Below are 18922 nucleotides of genomic sequence, written 5' to 3'. Positions count from 1 at the left end.
ATACCTGGAAAAAATCTCCTTTTCTCTCACCAATAGGAGCAGGGGTACGAACTCACTCAAGAGCAGGGAGGACCTGCAAACTACGAGTATTTATTTGGGATGATCTACTGTAAATGCAGGATATTATAGTGTACTAGTATTATTAACAACAATTTATGATCATAAGGTACTTTGAGATGAGATCCCATAGAAAGTATCATTGCTAATAAAAATAAATGATGATGCTATATTAGAGACGAGGCAAACTGAGATTATTTGTATCAATGTGCCTTTTCCCCTCAATAACGTTGGGACTTCAGATGAATGGAACACAAATCCCCAAAACACCCTACACCATCTATTCAGTAACCCTGTGGCTGAGGATGAAATGGGGCCAGGGGCAAGCCCCTCAGCAACTAGGAGGTGCAAATAAAAATGAATCCAGACCCTCACACACCTATAACGTTGTATACCATAGATCTAGATCCCTGTAATTTGGGGGGGGGGCAGATTATTTGGGATCAAGATCTAACCTACCAATAACTTTGTAAGGTAAAAAATATAAAGCTCAGTTCCACACCCTCTCCCCCATAACTTTGTCGGTTGCAGATAAAATGGGGCCACGATCCACCCTCTCACACACACCCTGGGCAAAAAGGATGAATGCTGGCAAAGCTTAAGGGAGCCCCAGCCGGACCTCATTTACATAATATATACACTATAGTATATTAATATGTAAATATATGCGCATATATTTGCATGCCGATGAGGCCAGGCAAGGGGGTGGGTGGCGTTCAAAATGGCGGAGCGGGGCGGGCGAGGTACCAGCAGCGGCGGTGACAGCAGCCTGGACAAGAGCATCACTCTCCCGCCTGACGAGATCTTCCGCAACCTGGAGAACGCCAAGTGCTTCGCCATAGACATCGGTAACCGGACGGGCGCCTCGGGGGCGGCAGCGGTCGAGGACGGGTGGCGGCTCTGTCCGCTCAGGGAAACCGCCGGGACGGGCAGCTAGTGGCGCGCAGGGCACGCTGGGAAATGCAGTCCCGCTGGGCGCGGCGCACACTACCTGGAGCGGGAGACGGACTACGGCTCCCGGCGTGCGCCGCGGCGGGCTGGCGGAGCGGGACATGACGGGAGTTGTGGTCCAGAGGCTCTCCCGGGGCGAGGCGGAGGGCGGGCAGTAGAACTACGAGTCCCAGCATGCCGCCGGAGGCTGCTAACGGGCCGGCCGGGGTGTAAACAGGCTGGAGGGGCCAGCCTAGGAGAGGGGGGTGGGCCCCATTGAGGAGGCGATGAAAGGGGGCAGGAGGACAGCAGCCTAGGAGGGGGTGACCCTGGGGAGGGGACTAGGGGATGGACCCCTTTGCGGGAAGCCTCAGCATCGCCAAGGGAGGGGACTGAAAGGGGTTAGCCCCACTGAGGTGGGGCAGGGTTGCCTCAGCATTCACGATTAGGCAGGCAAAATTTGGGGTGTGGGGGAGGGATGCCACCCAGCAGCGGATGGGAGGGTATGAGACCCCCATTACATGGAGGTGCATTCAGTCCCCTGCTTAGTTGTGGGGTCTGTTCAAACCTTAGCCCAGTGGAGTAGCTTGCCGCAGCAAGACTCTCTGACTAGGTCTATACTACAGCGTAAACCCAGGGCTCAAATTTAGGCTCAAGCCTAATCCCCTCTCCCCCCGCCCCATCTACACACATCACGCTAACCCAGGGCTCGGCCCCAGGCTCCCACACTGGGACCTAGGGTTCAAGCCCTGTTGGTTTTCAATGTAGATGCAGCCCCTCCAGACTTGTGCTCTGGGAGTCCTTCAAAAGTATTTGACAATCCCATGGGCTGACTTTTTGTCCTCTGGACAGTCAAGTTTTCCCATGCTCACCACAAACAAAGGGCTAGAACAGTCACATTTTGAGAGGGTGCTAGGAAGTCTGGGATACGCCTGGTTGAACTCTGGGCCGCATAAGGCAGTGTAGATGCTGGAGCCCCAGGTTGAGCTCAGGGTTCAACTATTCCTAACCTCAGGTTATAAGTGAGTGTAGAGCTACTCAAAACCTAGGCTAACAACCCCAGGGTCTGCTAATGTGTTTTGTACTAACCCTGAGCTTACATTGTAGACAAACTCTGAGGCTGTTGTCTTCCACCCACCCCCACAAAAAACAAACAAACAAACAAACAAAAAACATCAACCACATTCAGGAGAAAGCCATAGTATTGTTAGCTATGTGTGTTTTTCATGATTTTCCTCCTGCTTTCCCCCTCCCGCCCCCTTGCTTTAGGGAGAATGTAAGGACTATGGGGGTGATGGTGGAGGGAGGGCTAATTTCTGAATTTATAGGGTGCCAATAGCCTATCTATATTGACAACTGACTGCTGGATGTGTGTGCATTTCCCACAGCCACCCAGGGAGATGGGATTTTTCTCTGTGAAAGTACCAATATGCACTGGTGAAACCCTAATGGGCATATACACAAAGGTCTTGACATCTTGGACCAAAGTGTATAACATGTCACGATATAATGAAAAAATGAAAACTTAAACAAATGGGAAGATGAAACAACTATGTTCCATGTTGGAACACTGTTGAACCTTTATGGCAGGGAACAGAGAGGCTGAACGGATAGATTTTCCCCAGCTTTTCATATTCCTTGCCAGCATTTGATCACTGCAAGAATGGCACAAAGGGAGGCAAGATACTCCTCTAGGTGCAAGTGAAGCAGCTCAGGGTCAAAATCCTGCTTGTAGTAGGGACCACTCCTGCTGTTTTCATAGAAGTCTAGGGGAGTGGAATTGGACTATTTGCATTTTTCCTCTTATTGCTCCAACTGTTACAAGTCAGTGAAGTTGTTTTGAGTTCTTTATTAAGCAACACTTTCCCCCCCATTAGATTTGCAGTTAGTTTCAATTCAGGGTCTGCATTTGACATGGTCTAGAACTGCAGACTAATCACATGATGTACGTGTGTGTGTCAGTGTCGGGATGGAAGGGAAGAGGGACAGGGGTGTATTAGCATCTGATCACCCTTTGTAAGTCCTCTGAAAGGGACAGTGATTTATTCTTTAATTTTAGTCACTAATTTATTATGTTTACTGAATAGGGTTACCTTTCAGTGGGTCAGAATAGAATTAAAGCAGTGGATTAGCTATAAATCCCAGGCACAGTGGGTGTCCAACACAGGTTTTTAAGTCTTTACAAACTGGGAGAATAAAGCTAAAAGCAATTTAGCTAGATAGGGAATTGCAGTGCAAGGTAGATATCAAGAAATAACTCTGAGATCCCTAGATGAAAGGAACTACAGAAGTACAAAGTGCTTTACGAACACCACTTTAATTTCAGAGCATCCCTATTTCTTGTATTTCCCTATTTTTAGAGGTTGGGAAGTGTACCTTCTCATCAGAGATCCATCAAGTTTGTGCTGATCTCTGAATTTCTATTTTGAAGTTCAAAACTAGTAGAAGGGTAAAATTATTTTCTTATCAACTGGAAGTGACAGTTTCAGCTGATGCATCAGAATGGGATCTTGGAAGGTCTGAGGGTTATTAAGTTTCACTGCTTTTGTTACCATAGATGGTCATCATTGGTCTTATGGAATTGACCATCATATGCTGCTTAATCTATCTGGAACTCAGTCTCTCCTCTGTACCACTTCTTTCAAAACAACAACAAAAACACCTTTCCTCATTTGTCTAGATTACAAATGTTTAGTGCTGCAAATTTTAGTTTGCAGAAGCATGACACTGAATTTACCAATGGAATGTGTACAGTCCAGGAATCAGTTAGTGAAGCAGTATGATATGGCTTAGTGCATACAGATTTTCACTTGGAGTTTGGAAAATCACAGGCTGTGTCTGAGAGATTTGGCAGTTCAGCATCCGGAACGCTGCTGTGGACCATAAGAGTGCATTGTATGTTTTCTAAGAGAAATGCAGATCTTAATAAGGGGACACCCATCCAACTATTTGGAGAATAGGTGGAGAATTAATTGTATAGTTATTTGCAAAACAGCAGCACGAGACCTAGAATCCTCCTAGGCTCTGTTCTAAGAGGAAAGGAGGCACTATCTTCCTTCAGGATCTGTGATTCTGGATGCTTTCCCCTGTGTTGGCTACAGCATATCCCTGGCATCTTTCAGTGCAAGGTTCAAGATGTGTTTCTTTGTATGTAGGTGTGGGGGGTGGTGGGAGGGAGTTATGCGATGTGTAGCCCATAATACCTTTTAAATCATATTTTCTACTTGTGGTTAATATAGGGGTTTATTTTCCTCTCAAATTGCCCAGAGGCTTTTGGGCATTGGCTCCTGTAAATTAACATCTGTCCAAAAGTCAGAAGGTAAAAGAAAATTATGAAGGAAACAGATGTGCTAGTACAGTGGTGGCTAAAAGGTTTTAAAAACTCATTTCCAGTCACTGCTCAGATTTTGGTTCTCTGTGTGTTCTTGGTGATGCTGGGTTTCTTGGGGCATAGGCAATGCTGATCCATTTTGAAGACAATCAATCAGCTTACCAAAATCCTCTTAGTGATCAGGCTGTTGAGAAAAGGAATTCAGAAATATGAATTCCAGTTACAGAGCTTAAAACAAGACTTGGTAAGGGTTTGTTTTTACATGATGGTAGGAAGAGTGAGCTCTTGACCTGTTTCAGTAGTAGCTTATTCTAGATACATTTGTAACCTTTTGGCAGGTCTAGTAGCTTTCTGATGTGGGTTTTTGTGTGTGTGATTTGGGTGGGGTTGTCAGAGTGGGTAATCCCTGTATGGGATGGGACTGGAGAAATAGAATAGCAAGAAGGTTGTCTTTGCTCAGTGCAAGAATGTGTGTTAGATAACCAAGAAGCCTTAAAGGTGAACTGAAGTCTACACATTGTTTATTTCACGTTTACCAATGGGTTTGAAGCAAACACTTTTGAAAGCACCACTTTTACTTGTATGAAGTAAAGTGTTTCCCATATTCTGGATGACAACTGCACTAAATACTGGAAACGTAATCAACTAAAGCAAGAGAAACAGGTTTCATTTGAAAGCATTTTTAATGTGCCTGTGTAATGCAAAGCAACATGCACTTATGACATTCTGATCAACAGCCTTAAGAAATTGTCATTATTGTAAAATAAGTAGTCTTAAATTATTTTGGCAGTTATAAAATAGTTAGATTGAAAAAAGTACTTTCCTAAGAACATCTCTTTGTAATTATATTGGCCTTTAATGCACTTCTATAAACTGATGGCAAAAATGGCTTGGATATTTGTTAGTTTAAAAGCTTTGTTATTTTAGTCGTTTTCTACTCTCTGTCTAGCGAAGTCATAATTCTTGATGTACAACCTTAAAAATGATCACATTCAGTTTGAAAGCTTGATTTCATTACCTCAGGTAGAGAGCCTGGCTGTGCTAAGGGGTTTTATTTCATGGGGGAAAGAAGCTTTCTGCTTCTAGGGTCAAATCTAAACTTGACTGAGGAAAACCAACAGTTAGCATCAGCAGAACTGTTTTTTGCCTAAGTGAAATGAGTTTGTGGTGGTGCACTTTCAGAACAGAGGCCAAGGGCTGCATGGATACGTATACATAGTTCCCCTGGCAAGGCATCTCAGGGGAAGGTGGTACAGTCACTGTCCATGCTGTACTTGTTCTGTGGCTAAGTAGAGAAGACATCCTGGATTGTCAGGCCACTATTCATCAAGGAGTTGTGCATCCTGGGCTAGAAAAATGAACGTCAGCCTTCTAAAGGTTGTGTGTATGTTTGGTAGCAGTTTTTGTTGAAAGCAGATTTAAATGTATTAGCTAGTCATGTTGCTTACTGCACTACTGGAAGGCACTAAGTTAGGGTTACCATCCGTCTGGATTCCCCCGGACATGTCCGGCTTTTAGAGTTAAAAATAGCGTCCGGGGGGAATTTGTAAATGTCCGGACTTCCCCCCCATGCAGAGCGCGCGCGGCTGACAGGGCAGCCGGCCGGATGGTGCCACTTACATGGGGCTCCGACAGCCAGAGACAGCCCCTCCTCCGCTTCCCCCTCCTCTCCCCTGCAGCTGAGAGCACTCCCTCCCTCCCACCCTCCTCGCATTCGCAGATCACCAGCCGGCCGTTCGCACCGGCAGTCTGGAGCTCCTCCCCCTGCTCCTCCTCCCCAGCACGCTGGTCTGAGCGGCAGAGTAAGGGGGCCAGGGGGTCGGAGAAGGGGCAGGGAGGTTCTGGAGGGAGCAGTCAAGAGACAGGGAGCGGGGGGGGGGGCTTTCTGGGGGGGTGGATAAGGGTTGGGGGAGTCAAGGGACAGGTAGGGGGTAAGGTCCTAGGGGGCCAGTTAGGATGGGGGGAGGGGACAAGAGGAGGGGACAAGAGGCAGGGAAGCTTAGGTAGGGGGTGGAGTCCTGGGGGGCAGTTAGGGGCAGGGGTCCCAGGAGGGGTCAGTCAGGGGACAAGGAGCGGGGGGAGGGTTGGGAGTTCTGAGGGGGGCGGGAAGTGGGAGGGGCAGGGGCGGGGCTAGGGCAGGACAGGGGCGGGGCTAGGGCGGGGCTCCTCCCGTCCTCTTTTTTGCTTGCTGAAATATGGTAACCCTAACTAAGTCAGTAGAATGATGAGCGCTGCATGATAATCTATATAGAAGGAACTCACTATTTAAAATATGCAGTTTCATAGATAAGGGCTAGAGTGAGATGAGCTCTGGGTGGGGAATCCTTGGGTAAGACAAGTTTCTTGAACATTTACTGCTCGTGCATTACGTGTAATTGTTTCAACATCTAATATATCCCTAATGAGTCTGTCAGCGAATCACTCGGGCCCAGATGTTTAAGGGGTTGAATCACTCAGTGTTGAAAGGCCTAAGTCCCATTTTCACGAGTGACTTAAGCTTTGCAATGCTGTGCAGAGCAATGCCTAAATCCCTTTAGAAATCTGAGCTTCGAAGACTGATTCTCCGCATACACTAGCACTAACTCTATTGACTTCAGTGGAGTGACATGATGTGCACTGGTATAGCTGAGAGGAGAATCAGGCGCTTAGGATCTTTAGGCATGCAAGCTGATGCTTTGGAGGAAAGACTGGGATGTACACTGATGTTGTGGTCACCTGAAGTTTGTGACCTCCAGTGCCTGGCAGACTTGAGGGAAGCCTCTGGGCCAAATGCTGAAGTTTTTATTCAGCTTCTACTTGAGCAAAATTCTTAGTGACTCACTGAAAATTAGTGAGTTTTTTGCCTGTGTAAGGACTTCAAGTTTTGGCCCCCTAAGACTATCCAGCTGCATGGAAAAGGGTCTATTTTTCATTGCCTTTGGTGCTTCATGCAGCTTGTTCCTTTTAGGATGTTGTTCAGTTTTGAAGCCAAGAATAATCCCTCAGCGATGTTGTTATTCAGCATTTAAATTCCTTTATTTTAATAGAAGCAGAGACTTTTTGCAGTGGATGTGTGACTTTTCCCTCCCAACCCTACCCCTCCTGAGAGCTTTGAAGCCCAGGCATAGTCTGAGCACAGACAGGACCGAGTTATAATCCTGCCCTGATATGCTCTCACCTCATGGCCTTGAGCACCTTCCCTGCCTAGTTTAGCTATCTTGGAGGGGCTGGAGGTTAAGATTCCAATCCTGCAAACCCGTAATCACCTGAATAGCCCTTACTCAAGCAAGTAGTCTGTTTACATGCATACTGTGAGGTAACTAGGAAGTGAACTCATGACCTCTGTTCATCTTCAGCCACCCCAGCATCAGTTGGGCTTGAGTGCCTCCTGTGGAGCCTCCACTTCAAGCAATGCATCTGGATCTAGCTATGCTAAGACAGTCCCCAAATGACTGTCCTTTGGTTCACTGAATAAAGAGCTTCGCCTAATTAGCTCTGCTTGAAGCCAAGCCATTCTTAAAACTGTGCTAGGTAACTAAGACGCAGAAGTATCTAAATTCTGTCTGACCCTGAATCTGAGATGCATGATGTCTTGTTTTTGATAACAGGTGGGTCGTTAACCAAGTTGGCTTATTATTCAACTGTGCAGCATAAAGTAGCAAGAGTGAGATCTTTTGATCATTCTGGAAAGGTAAGAATTGCATTATATAGCAAACCAGAACCTCTAATGTGTGCAGGCACGAGAAAGGGAAAAAAAAAAAAAAAAGGAAATTTGAAACACAGGGCAGTTTTCCATAATAATTTTCAGATGGCACCAGGAATATCTATTAATTATATAGCACTATAAATGTGCACGGTACTTCAGAGCACAGCTCTTGCCATGAGTTGCTCATAGTATTAGAGTCCAATCCTGCAAACCCTTAATGGTTGCTACTGTGAGGAGTCCTATTGACCTGAAGCACCGTAGTAAGGGCTTACAAGTTTGGACCCTAAATTAAGAGGCATTAAAAACAAATGGGAGGCTTAGCACAAGAAGAATTGTAGGTAATGACAATAAGGTTGTGTGCCCACTTGGGTGAGTATTGCACGTACAGTATCTGAAATGAAAAACAAACCTAACACGTCTAAGTTTATAAGCCACCTTGAAGTGGATTTTGAGAAGAGATTTGGAGGACAGGTGGAAGTCAGGCAGCTGGGGGTCAAAAAAAGGAATTCCAGGGCAATTGCCCTATCTGAGATCCTAAATCATCAATTACTGTTGTCCTGTTTTATAGCTTGTAATGCAGGAAGTTTTGAGTGTGCTCCTAACTGCTTGTAGATACGTACATGTCAGGTTAAAAGTGTGTGAGAGACCCTTGTTTTTGTTCACACCTATAGAGTTTGATTCAGTATTTCAGGTGAAACCACCATTTGGCCCAGGTTTGCCAGCTGATGCTTGGATTTCATTGTGGAAGCTTATTACAGTTCTAGTTCCAAGCTTGCATGAAGAACACACTTTATGCAAACACAACAAACTTGTTAAAAGGACGTTAAGGTTGCGAAGTCAAGCACTCAAAAGTTAAGAAATGCCAGATTTGAGGTTGCACAGGCAACTTTAATTGGCCACCTTGTAGATGTGCATTATGGTAGTATGTGATCACATAATCAAAGACTATTTTTTCCACATGACTCCTGCCTCGTTTGATGTCTCCCCCCCGCCCGGCTGATAATTTGGACATATTTTCACAAGGATGGGAAAAGACACATTCCTGACACAAATTACAAGTCCCTGTTTCAAAGTTGGGGGAGGGGGGAGTTTTTCTTACTGCAGCATTTGTGGGGTGGGAGGAAGTTTTCCCCCAACTGTTGGCTCTTTGACCATGGTATAGTTTGACACCTTACTTGACATGCTGTGTGAATAATAAATACTGTTGGATGGCTAAGGCTAGTTACTTGGTTCTTAGAATAAAAAGCTAGGAGTCTTCTGAACTGATCTTTTGGTGTTGGCTCTCATGTATCGAACCAATATTCATACACACTCTTCATGGGCTTGGGTATTAAGGAATGCTTGACTCGATGCAGTTGATGTATGCAACATCAAGGTCACCATCTTATATACAAAATATAAGACTGTTGACGTGTGGGAGGGGAGTCAGTCCTAAACACGTCTGGTACACTGGTGCTTTCTGTGTATGCCTGTGCAAAGAGAAAGGAATGGGCATTCTCGATGGATTAGTGTGTATTAAAATTATATTATGTGAAGAAAATTGAAGGTGTTCGTGGGGAGGCTTTGGTAGCCATAATGTTGCATGCATAGAAAATACAAATGGAAATATTCACTAGCTTACCGAGTAACTAACTCTACTTCTCGGGGGGGGGGAGGGAGGGAAGAGAAATACTCACTCTGAATTTTTTAGGATATAGAACACGAATCTCCATATGAAATCACAGTTCAAGAGGAGATCACAGCTCGACTGCACTTCATTAAATTTGAGAACACTTACATTGAAACCTGCTTAGATTTCATTAAAGATCATCTTGTCAACACAGAAACTAAAGTGCTCAAAGCCACAGGAGGTGGTGCCTACAAATTCAAAGACCTTATTGAGAAGAAGCTGGGACTAAAGTAAGTGGAAACTGGTTGAAACTCATTAGGGAATAACTCCTCTTTTTGAAAGATAAAATACCGTCACTAGTAAATGTTAGACTGCAGCCTTACGTGCTTGTACTGTAATCTTCTAGGACCTTATAAGCTTAGCAAGGTTGGGCTTGAATGGGTGACATTAAGGAACAAGTAAGTGCTAGATGATGTGATTGTAATTCAGTAGGAGATACTTCTCCCTCTGTATTGGTACTGAATTTCCCCAGCATGTTGGTAGGGTGTACTGTGCTGCCATACGTGCTATCTTTCAGTTGACAAGTAACTAAGGTCACTAAAGATCTGACCGTTTGACACAATTGGGGTCTAAACCTCAGGGTCCTGGCTAAACTCCAGCATAGTTAATATATTCTGCTTCCCTAAAACTCTCCCTGCAGTTTCAGCTGCATATGGTAATCATACCTTTGTGTCTTAAACACTATGTAGCATGACTCTGATCTCAGAGGTGGCTGCATTTCAGTGGTGGGCAAGTGATTCTCTATCAGTTTCTAAAGTGCTTTGGATTCATTTTGAGGAGAGTTCCTATAGAAGCTATCATTCCTATCTCTGGAATACCTATCACAGTGGATTAAAAATTTGAAGCACTATATAAATGCTATCAGTTCTTTAATAACAAGAATTGCAAAGCTCTGGAATCTTTAGCCGGTAACTATTGTATTTTCTCATGTCAATATTTTTCTGTACATAACAAATCTACTTAGTCGGTGTCCAAAATCATAAGTGATTGTTGATTTCTGTTTTCCTGCCAAGTGTTGCTTTTTACTTGTTATTGGATTTGTGTGGAAAAAGGTAATTTTTAAAGGGCATATTGTCTTTAGGATTATTCTGTTTATAAGTGTGTGTGTGTTTTCTCTTCAGGGTGGATAAAGAAGATGTAATGACTTGCCTAATTAAAGGGTGTAACTTTGTGTTAAAAAATATACCCCATGAGGTGTTTGCATACCAGAAAGATTCAGATACTGAATTCCGATTTCAGACAAATCATCCAAATATTTTCCCTTATTTGCTAGTCAATATTGGCTCTGGGGTTTCTATAGTGAAGGTGAGTAAGCCATTAGACTATTTCATTAAGTAAGTAAATAAGTGTGTGTGTGTGTGTGTGTGTGTGTGTGTGTGTGTGAGAGAGAGAGAGAGAGAGAGAGAGATGTGTCCTCAGACTGGTGAACAGTAGTCATCTAGATCTACATGTAAGGCTGTCCGATTGACATTTGTTTCCTTTCTGGGTTGATATCAAATTTTAAACAAAAAAACCAAAGCCACACATGTTGACTTCCATTTCTTAATGTACGTTTTACCTGCTTTTCCACTGGATTACCATCTGTCCCCTTTTAATTGGATAATGCTGTGCTTAAAGAGGCTAGTGTAATAGCTGCAAATGACAAATACATAATACAAAACCCCCCCACAACAACCCAATTTTGGCAGCCACGTGTGAATAAAAGCTTAGGGCTGGTCCACACTGGGAAAATCACACCATCATCATGATGTCTCTGGGGTGAGGTGGATTACCTTTGCTGATGAGAGTACCCCCTCCTGTCAGCGTAGGTAGTGTTTACTGAAGCACTACAGCAGCGCAGCTGCACTGCTGTAGCATTTCTAGTGTAGACAAGCCTTCAGCCTTGAGATGGATGCTCTGAGCAGAATAAGAACGCCTGCTTCTAACTTCTTTGCCTGAACTTCTCAGTATAGAAAGTGGGTATGCGGGGTGGCAATGCTTGCCTGCTTCAGAAGTTTTAGACGATTGGTTATGATCAAAAGCACTGTACATTGTGTTAGTGACTAACAGTTTCCAACTCTCGGCATGTGACAAGGGTTGTGTTGTCATAGTTAATATCCTCTAAATTAAATCTAGTAACCATCCCATGCACATCTGTAGTGGTTAAAATCATGGTCAGTCCATTAAAGCGACTCTCTGTAAAAGCACGTCTAGTTCTGTAGAAAAGCGTTCTGGGTTAAATAAAAAGCTATATGGTAACCAGTGGGCCAGATACAGAGTGAGAGATTATAGGAGCAATGTAGGATTTCAAAGTCTAACTTGGATATGTAACAAAGACAAGGAATCTCTGCTTACAGATAACTTATTATATTTTTGTAACTATTGTGGTAGAAGTCCCCAAAGGCCTCAATTAAGATTGTGCTGTGATCTGTACGAACATGTTAGACACAGTGGGTAGGTCTACATTGCAATACAATACTAGTGGCTGGCCCATGTCATCGGGCTGGAGCCCAGACATCTACACTGCAATTCTATAGCCTCGCAGCCTGAGTCCCAGGAGCCTGAGTCAGCTGACTTGGGCCAGCTGCAGGTACCGTATTGCAGTGCAGACATACCCAGTTCTTACAATCGAAAGACAAGGATGCTACAAATTCTTTACATAGGAGAATTTTGCCATTGAAATGCCCCCACCTCTGTTGGAGTGTGGCAGCCAAGTGGACAGCTGGCACACTGAACATGTGGGGAGAAAAGGGGAGGGAATTTTGGCCAGGGCTCTTAAGCAAACCCCTACTCTTATGTCAGATACTGAGAGATGTTGGTTTGTTCATAGAGCAGAAAGGACTTCTGACTTCCAAGGAGTCATCCTGAAGACCATAAACTGAATTTCATGCAGCAAGTCTGTATCTAAAGATAAAGGGCTAAATGGATCCTACTGAGATTGGATCATGTAATTCCATGGAGTCCATATGTTTCACACCTGATATTTAGGTCATTAAGCTGCTCTGTTGACAGCATTTATTCATACTGTGTGCATCCGTTCCATTGCTTGGAGTCCATATGTTAATCTGTTTATAAGTGTGTTGTGTATAAATTCATACTTATATCCAGGATTGTTTGTTTGATAAACTTGTGTTTGACTCATAGGTGGAAACAGAGGACAAATTTGAATGGATTGGAGGGAGTTCAATCGGAGGGGGAACCTTCTGGGGTCTCGGAGCTTTACTCACAAAAACAAAGGTATTTGACAGTTGCACTTAAAGTAGAATGGGGAAATACAGGGGTGCTAGTAAGAGGCCTTCAGTTGTGGTGTTCCTCTTTAGAAGAGAGGAAAAACCAATCTGGTGGAGAATTATGATTTCTAACCTTGCACATTATGAACCACTATTCCGCCACAGAAAGTTTTTTAAAATTGCCATTAATGCACTATGCAGTTTTTTTATATTCTCTATTAAATGCTCTTTTGTTCCCTGTTGTGTCTGCTGCTGTTATTAAACAACCAACCTGGGCCCTTGAGCTGTGATAACATCCTCTGTGATACTAGTGCATAAATCCAGGCAACAAACCAAAAGAGCCCCATTAGAAACAGGGGACAAAGCAATAAAGAAATACCTGTCAAGTGGGCAAAAAGCTGACACTGCCTGGGATAGAGGATTTTTTTTCCAGCTTCTAGGATTGCGCGGGGGGGAGGGTGTACAATTCCCTTTTATTCTTTAATAGTCTTTTCCCTCACTGTGTACAGTTTGAGTACAGTCTGCTCCATGGTACCTGTTGATTTTCTGTGCCCTATGTTCCAACATGAATGAGCGGCTCATGCCTTGAGATCTGATCTCCAGGTTCAGTTTCAGTCTAAAATCCTGAAGAGCAGCGAAGTAGAGAGAGCCTGAGTATTGCAGTATATCAGAGGCAAGAGGGGTAGCTCAGTTCCTGTTGCATTTCAGGGGATTTGTATGTTCAGAGAACTGAAGGCTAATTGCCAATCCACAGCCTAATCTGGTGCTGCTGTGTTTTAACTCAACACCACTTAAAGCAGGTGGTTTTTCTGTGTCCAAAGATCCATGTGACTGTAAATGTTAGCTTATATAGGGGATAGTTACACATCATGAACTTGTCAGGAGAAGGTCAAAGGGAAGAGTCCATATTAGCAGTGTTTTGTCGGATACATTTATTAGTCTCGGAGCCTTTTCAACAAGTCCTCCTTTACTGGACTTGGAGGAGCAACATGTCTAGACTTCTAACAGAGAGTTTATAGCTGAACTATAAGCAGTGGGGGAGCCCAAAAAGGCAGGACTAGTCTGCTGCTAGGTTTATTTTATTTTGGTGCTTCCTTTAAGAACTCGCTAGCTGGACAGACAGCCTCTCTTTTAGTTTTACTTTTTGAACTAAAATACCTGAGACATAATCCCACTTCATCCTATAACTAAGCCCACTTGGCCTCCCCTCCGGAGTAGGGGATAGGTGCGCTGCCTATGTGGCAGGCTCTGGCTGGAATTCCATTCATGTTGATACCTGAAAGGTTGCTAGGCTACACCAACAGCCCTAGTAACAAGGGAAGGAATGGAAAAGATGTCTGAGTATTAAGAAGTTGATCCAGAGTAGCTCTTATGAGCTTCACTACAATTTACTTAGGAACATGTTATCCCTGTAATCAGGGTGAGGTGACGGATACTGAGCTAAGGCTTTTTGCTAATCTGCTTCTTGAAACATTATAGAATCCAAAGTATCTAGGGATACTGGGTCACATTCTATTTATATATGTCTATGCAACCCTATTTGAATTCTGAGCCATTCATGGGAGTTGTTTGGGTGAAAGGTGGCATATTTGTCTTGTTTCGCACCATGCTAGTCTAGGACAGAGTTCTCGGCCAGAGAGTAGCAATACCCTAAAGGGTTGCAAGCAATAAACTTGGAGGACACTCACACATTCCTCATTTCCAGTCTTGGGGGGGGGGGGGGGGGAAGGAACATCTTTCAACAGGTTACTTGCATATGGTCATCTGAGGTCTGATTCGGAGAGGAGTGGTTACAATAAGAGATTGTGAAGCTCTGCTCTAAGATTAGGCTGGGGAGTCAGTCCCTGTGATCTGAAATACAAGGAATGCCTGTTTGGTGGGGGCTGGTTTTTTTGAATGACTTCTCTTACTAAGCGTTCTGCAGAAGTTTGAGATTCAGACAAGATTATCTGGCCATCCAGAAAACCTGCAGTAACACTTTGCTTTTCTTCTGCAGAAATTTGATGAATTGCTGCATCTTGCTTCAAAGGGACAGCATACAAATGTTGACATGCTGGTGAAAGATGTGTATGGTGGGGCCTACCAGACACTGGGGCTAAGTGGAAATCTAATAGCTAGCAGCTTTGGTAAATCTGCCACAGCAGATAAAGGTACCAACACAGGGCGAGGGGGGTGGAGGGAGTCTACCCAAGATTTACTGTACAGATAATACTATATTTTGCCTAGTGCCCTTTTTACTTTAATATGCTGATTGTGTGAATATTTGTGACCCTTTCAGTATTTGAAAGTATGAGAATGTAGTTACCAACTTCTTCAGTACCCATTTCCCCATGTCATGGGCTTTTGTGGGGACTTTATAAGTATCAGTGTCTGTACTGGCCTGCTTCTTCAGAGTTCAAATTTGTTTCAACTGGTCAGTATTTTCTAATGAAAAAATGTTTTGCTGAAGAATTCCTGACCAGTTCCACTAGCCGTGTTAATCCCCATGCAAGCAGGAAACGAGCAGTGTATGATAGGGCTGAACTTCCTTCCTTGAAGCCAGATTCATCCTTCTTCTAGTCTAAAGAAGCCAGTGGAGCTACCCTGGGGGTGAACTTTGCTCATAGTCTGCCTAAAAATAATGTCCACTTGGGCATGATTCAACCATTTTAATGTGTTTTTTTATTTCTTTCCTTTAGAATTTTCTAAAGATGATATGGCAAAGAGTTTACTGCACATGATCAGTAATGACATTGGACAGCTTGCCTGTCTCTATGCTAAACTCCATAACCTACACAAAATTTACTTCGGAGGATTCTTTATTCGGGGTCACCCAGTCACTATGCGCACAATCACGTACAGTATTAACTTCTTCTCCAAGGTAATAAAAACTAAACTCTCAGGAACCCAAGAACAAGTCTTTGGTATCTTTCCCAATTTGCTGCAAGACCTTAACATAGTTGTTTTCAAATGTATGAAGTTGGCAGCATGATCAAAGTAATGCAGTGAATCTGTAACACATGGTTATTAATAATGAATGGCCACTGACTGGGGCCATCCTTTACTAAAGGTCAAGTACTGCTATAAAGATCAATTGCAAACAGTTATGCAGAGTAGTTGTCTGTGGGTTTTCTAACCGTCTCAGTTGTTGTCCTGTAGCTGCTCAGCATTGATCCTTTCCATCTTCCTCGCATGCTACCATGATTATTCAATTCCTCTTGTTAATTTCACATTCCCTTGTCAAATTCAGTGTGGGATTGTTCTTCTAGGATAAAACCTGCAACTGATATCCGCTTTAAAAAATACCAACTGCCATTCCTTCTCAAATAGCTATCTGAAATAATTTCAAAGTGTAATTTTCCCCTTTACAGAAGCTTTCCCTAGTCCAAAGTTTTGTGACCTGAGAGTGTGGGTGAAATCCAAAGCCAGGAGCTGGTTTTAGTTCTGTTGGTTTGCCAGAGTGGGGACTAGTCTACATATGTGTGGTGGCTTTATAAACTTAATGGTATTTGGACCCCCTAGGCATCAATGCTTAGATTTTTCACTCTCAACTCAACCCTCCAGGGTTGGGTCTCTGGATCTTTTTTCAATTTCTCTCTGATCTCCCTCTGTCATACCCCTACAATGCCTTTTTATAGACTAGCTGCAAGCTTTAGGAAACTGCTAGTTTCCTCCTTAACTAGTGTAAGTGAGTTGTGAAGTCATTGCTGGTCTTTTGCTGTACCCCAAGCAAATGTTAACATTCTTTTGTGAGCTCCTCTATGGGGGAGCTGATTTTGCCCCCTCTCCCCCTCCCAGTTTCCACAAAATTTCTCATTGCCTATGAAGGTGAGGGGATTTGGTGGATTATGGGTACACCTCATTAGCACTTTAAGATTCCTGCATTGTGTTGAGGATGGTCTTGCTTTCTGGTGTTGACAATGAATATCTCCTTGACTGGTTTAACAAAGAGTGGGTGCGTGTGCAGGTGTATTGGCTCTCTCCATTTGCATGGACATTCCAGTGTGTTCTTGGGTCTTGAGCCAGTGACGTGAGAGGGAGTGAAGTAGAGGAAGGAAACGAGTGTCATGGTTTAGAATGTTGGAAAGATGCACTGCCAAACATGAATGAATGTGCCAAGTGCCCTGACATTAACAGCACTTTTCCATGTGAAGTTGCAGTAGCTTTCTGTACTGCAGCAATGGCTAATTACACTTCCATGACTATTCAGTCTTAGAACAAATTCCTTGCATCTTCCCTGGCTGCCTCATAATCCTGGGCTGGTAGGTGTAAGTAGCACATGCTGAAAAGAGATGTTTCAAATATGCCTCCTGCAGCACCATTGAAATTATTGAAGTGTGTTGGAATGTAGCATGGATACAATAAAATATTCTAGCTGGTTTATCTGTGTTATACTTAAGTGTAAATTAGTGACAAAGTGCATGTTAGCAATCAGGGGCCATCCAAATGCAATGTTTCATATTGTGGCAGGGAGAGGTTCAGGCATTGTTCCTGAGACATGAAGGCTACCTGGGAGCCATTGGGGCATTTTTAAAAGGAGCTGAACAAGACAGTAAGTACAGCATCACTATGTTCTGTATATGCAGTGTTCTGAAATGTCAGTGTCAGTCCAAGCTTCTTTCAAAAGGCTGCATGTAAATCATTGGTTAATCAAATACATTTGCCATTAACAGCACAGATTTATTTTGTAAACACTTATTTTCTTCTGGCAAAGAGATCTCTGTTTACTCCATTTCCTTGCTCCACTTTGAGGGGCCTGGAGGATTTGCTTATTCTCTCTCCCCTCCCCCCGGTGACTGTGCCAAGAGCAACCTCCTCTCTAAAGGCAGAGGGAAATCCAGGCTTCTGATTTATCTCCTCTCCAGAGAGGACACTTTCTGAATATGGCCAATGTGCTAGTGTAGAAATAATGTAATTATGAAATTGCATTCTTCTGCCCATAAAAACACCTCAATAGTTGAAGAGCACATGTCTGCTCCTAGCATTCTTCTGTTACAGGTTGCTTTTGCTGAGTATAGAGCTGTGGCGCTGCACTCTCTCTGATTAGTTATCACTATTTGTGGTTGCTGTATGGACAAGCCACTCAGTTTGTATGTTAGGGTGGGAACAGAACCAGACAGATTGGGGTTAATAGAACGTCTCCTTACTTATCCAGCGATCTCTGCATTTACAAAGATTATTAAGCCTCATAATACTCCTGTAAAGCAGGAAATTTTCATACCCATTTTACAGAGAGGGAAAACTAAGGTACTAAGAAGCTATGTAAATTGGTAGAGGTTCTGTGGATCTGGGAAGAGTAACTAGGAACCCCCTGCTACACAAGGCATGCTTCTTCTGTAGCTGTATATCCCACACTCTGACTAGTGCATTTTTTCTATTTATTAAAAGAGCCAATTCTGCCTAGAAATAACTTTAAAGAGTTTATTAAACTAATTGGTTGCAATGCATTCTTAATAAGAGCTTTAATATCTTTAAAGATGATGTACTAGGTTTGGAAATAAAAATAGGGGCTTGGAGATAATTCCCCCCCCTCCCCCAAAAATTATATTCTCTTGACAATCTCCACCCCCCCCCTTTTTTTTTTTTAAAGTTTACTATATTAAAAAGTGAGGTAGTGATCATTTCTGAAACTTAGGGTTTCTTGCCCCTTCCCAAATTCAGTAAAGAAGAAGCCCCAAATTACTAATTAACCAGATGGTTGAGCAACTCTGCACTTTTTTTTTTTTAAATAAAACATTATTTCCATGGCTATTTTCCCTTGCATTTGTCTTTATTTAAAACCTACACAAAGGCATATAGACATTAAAATCACTCGTGGGATAGACAGTCTTACTTTCAGTTTATGGCCTCCATCTTTGTTCCTCCAGATCCCAACGAGTACAGTTGGGGAGAGAATTATGCTGGGAGTTCTGGCCTTATGAGCACTTCACCCGATCTCTGCCCCATGCAACGTGCAAGGAGTAGCACGGTAAGTTACTGTCTTTCTAGGACCAGAAGCTGTTGTCCCTGAGAGATCATTTAGAACCCTCATGGCGCTTCAGGACTTTAATAAAACTATCAAA

At 43.4% G+C, this 18922-nt stretch overlaps 1 protein-coding gene across 1 annotated transcript in view; it reads left to right on the top strand.

The window, feature by feature from the left end:
• Window positions 1-778: 778 nt before the first annotated feature.
• The window catches only part of PANK4 (pantothenate kinase 4 (inactive)), a 31449-nt gene continuing 13305 nt past the window's right edge, over window positions 779-18922 (top strand). The window contains exons 1-9 of the mRNA XM_065421318.1: window positions 779-905; window positions 7906-7988; window positions 9694-9902; window positions 10794-10977; window positions 12796-12888; window positions 14878-15031; window positions 15560-15741; window positions 17331-17412; window positions 18728-18828. Of these exons, the coding sequence (XP_065277390.1) occupies window positions 779-905; window positions 7906-7988; window positions 9694-9902; window positions 10794-10977; window positions 12796-12888; window positions 14878-15031; window positions 15560-15741; window positions 17331-17412; window positions 18728-18828 (1215 nt within the window). The remainder of the gene's footprint in view (window positions 906-7905; window positions 7989-9693; window positions 9903-10793; window positions 10978-12795; window positions 12889-14877; window positions 15032-15559; window positions 15742-17330; window positions 17413-18727; window positions 18829-18922) is intronic.

The sequence above is a fragment of the Emys orbicularis genome, chromosome 22 (genome assembly GCF_028017835.1).
Source record: "Emys orbicularis isolate rEmyOrb1 chromosome 22, rEmyOrb1.hap1, whole genome shotgun sequence".
NCBI lineage: Eukaryota > Metazoa > Chordata > Testudines > Emydidae > Emys > Emys orbicularis.
Note: the sequence above shows the minus strand (reverse complement) of the source record. Positions and strands in the feature narration are given on the sequence as shown.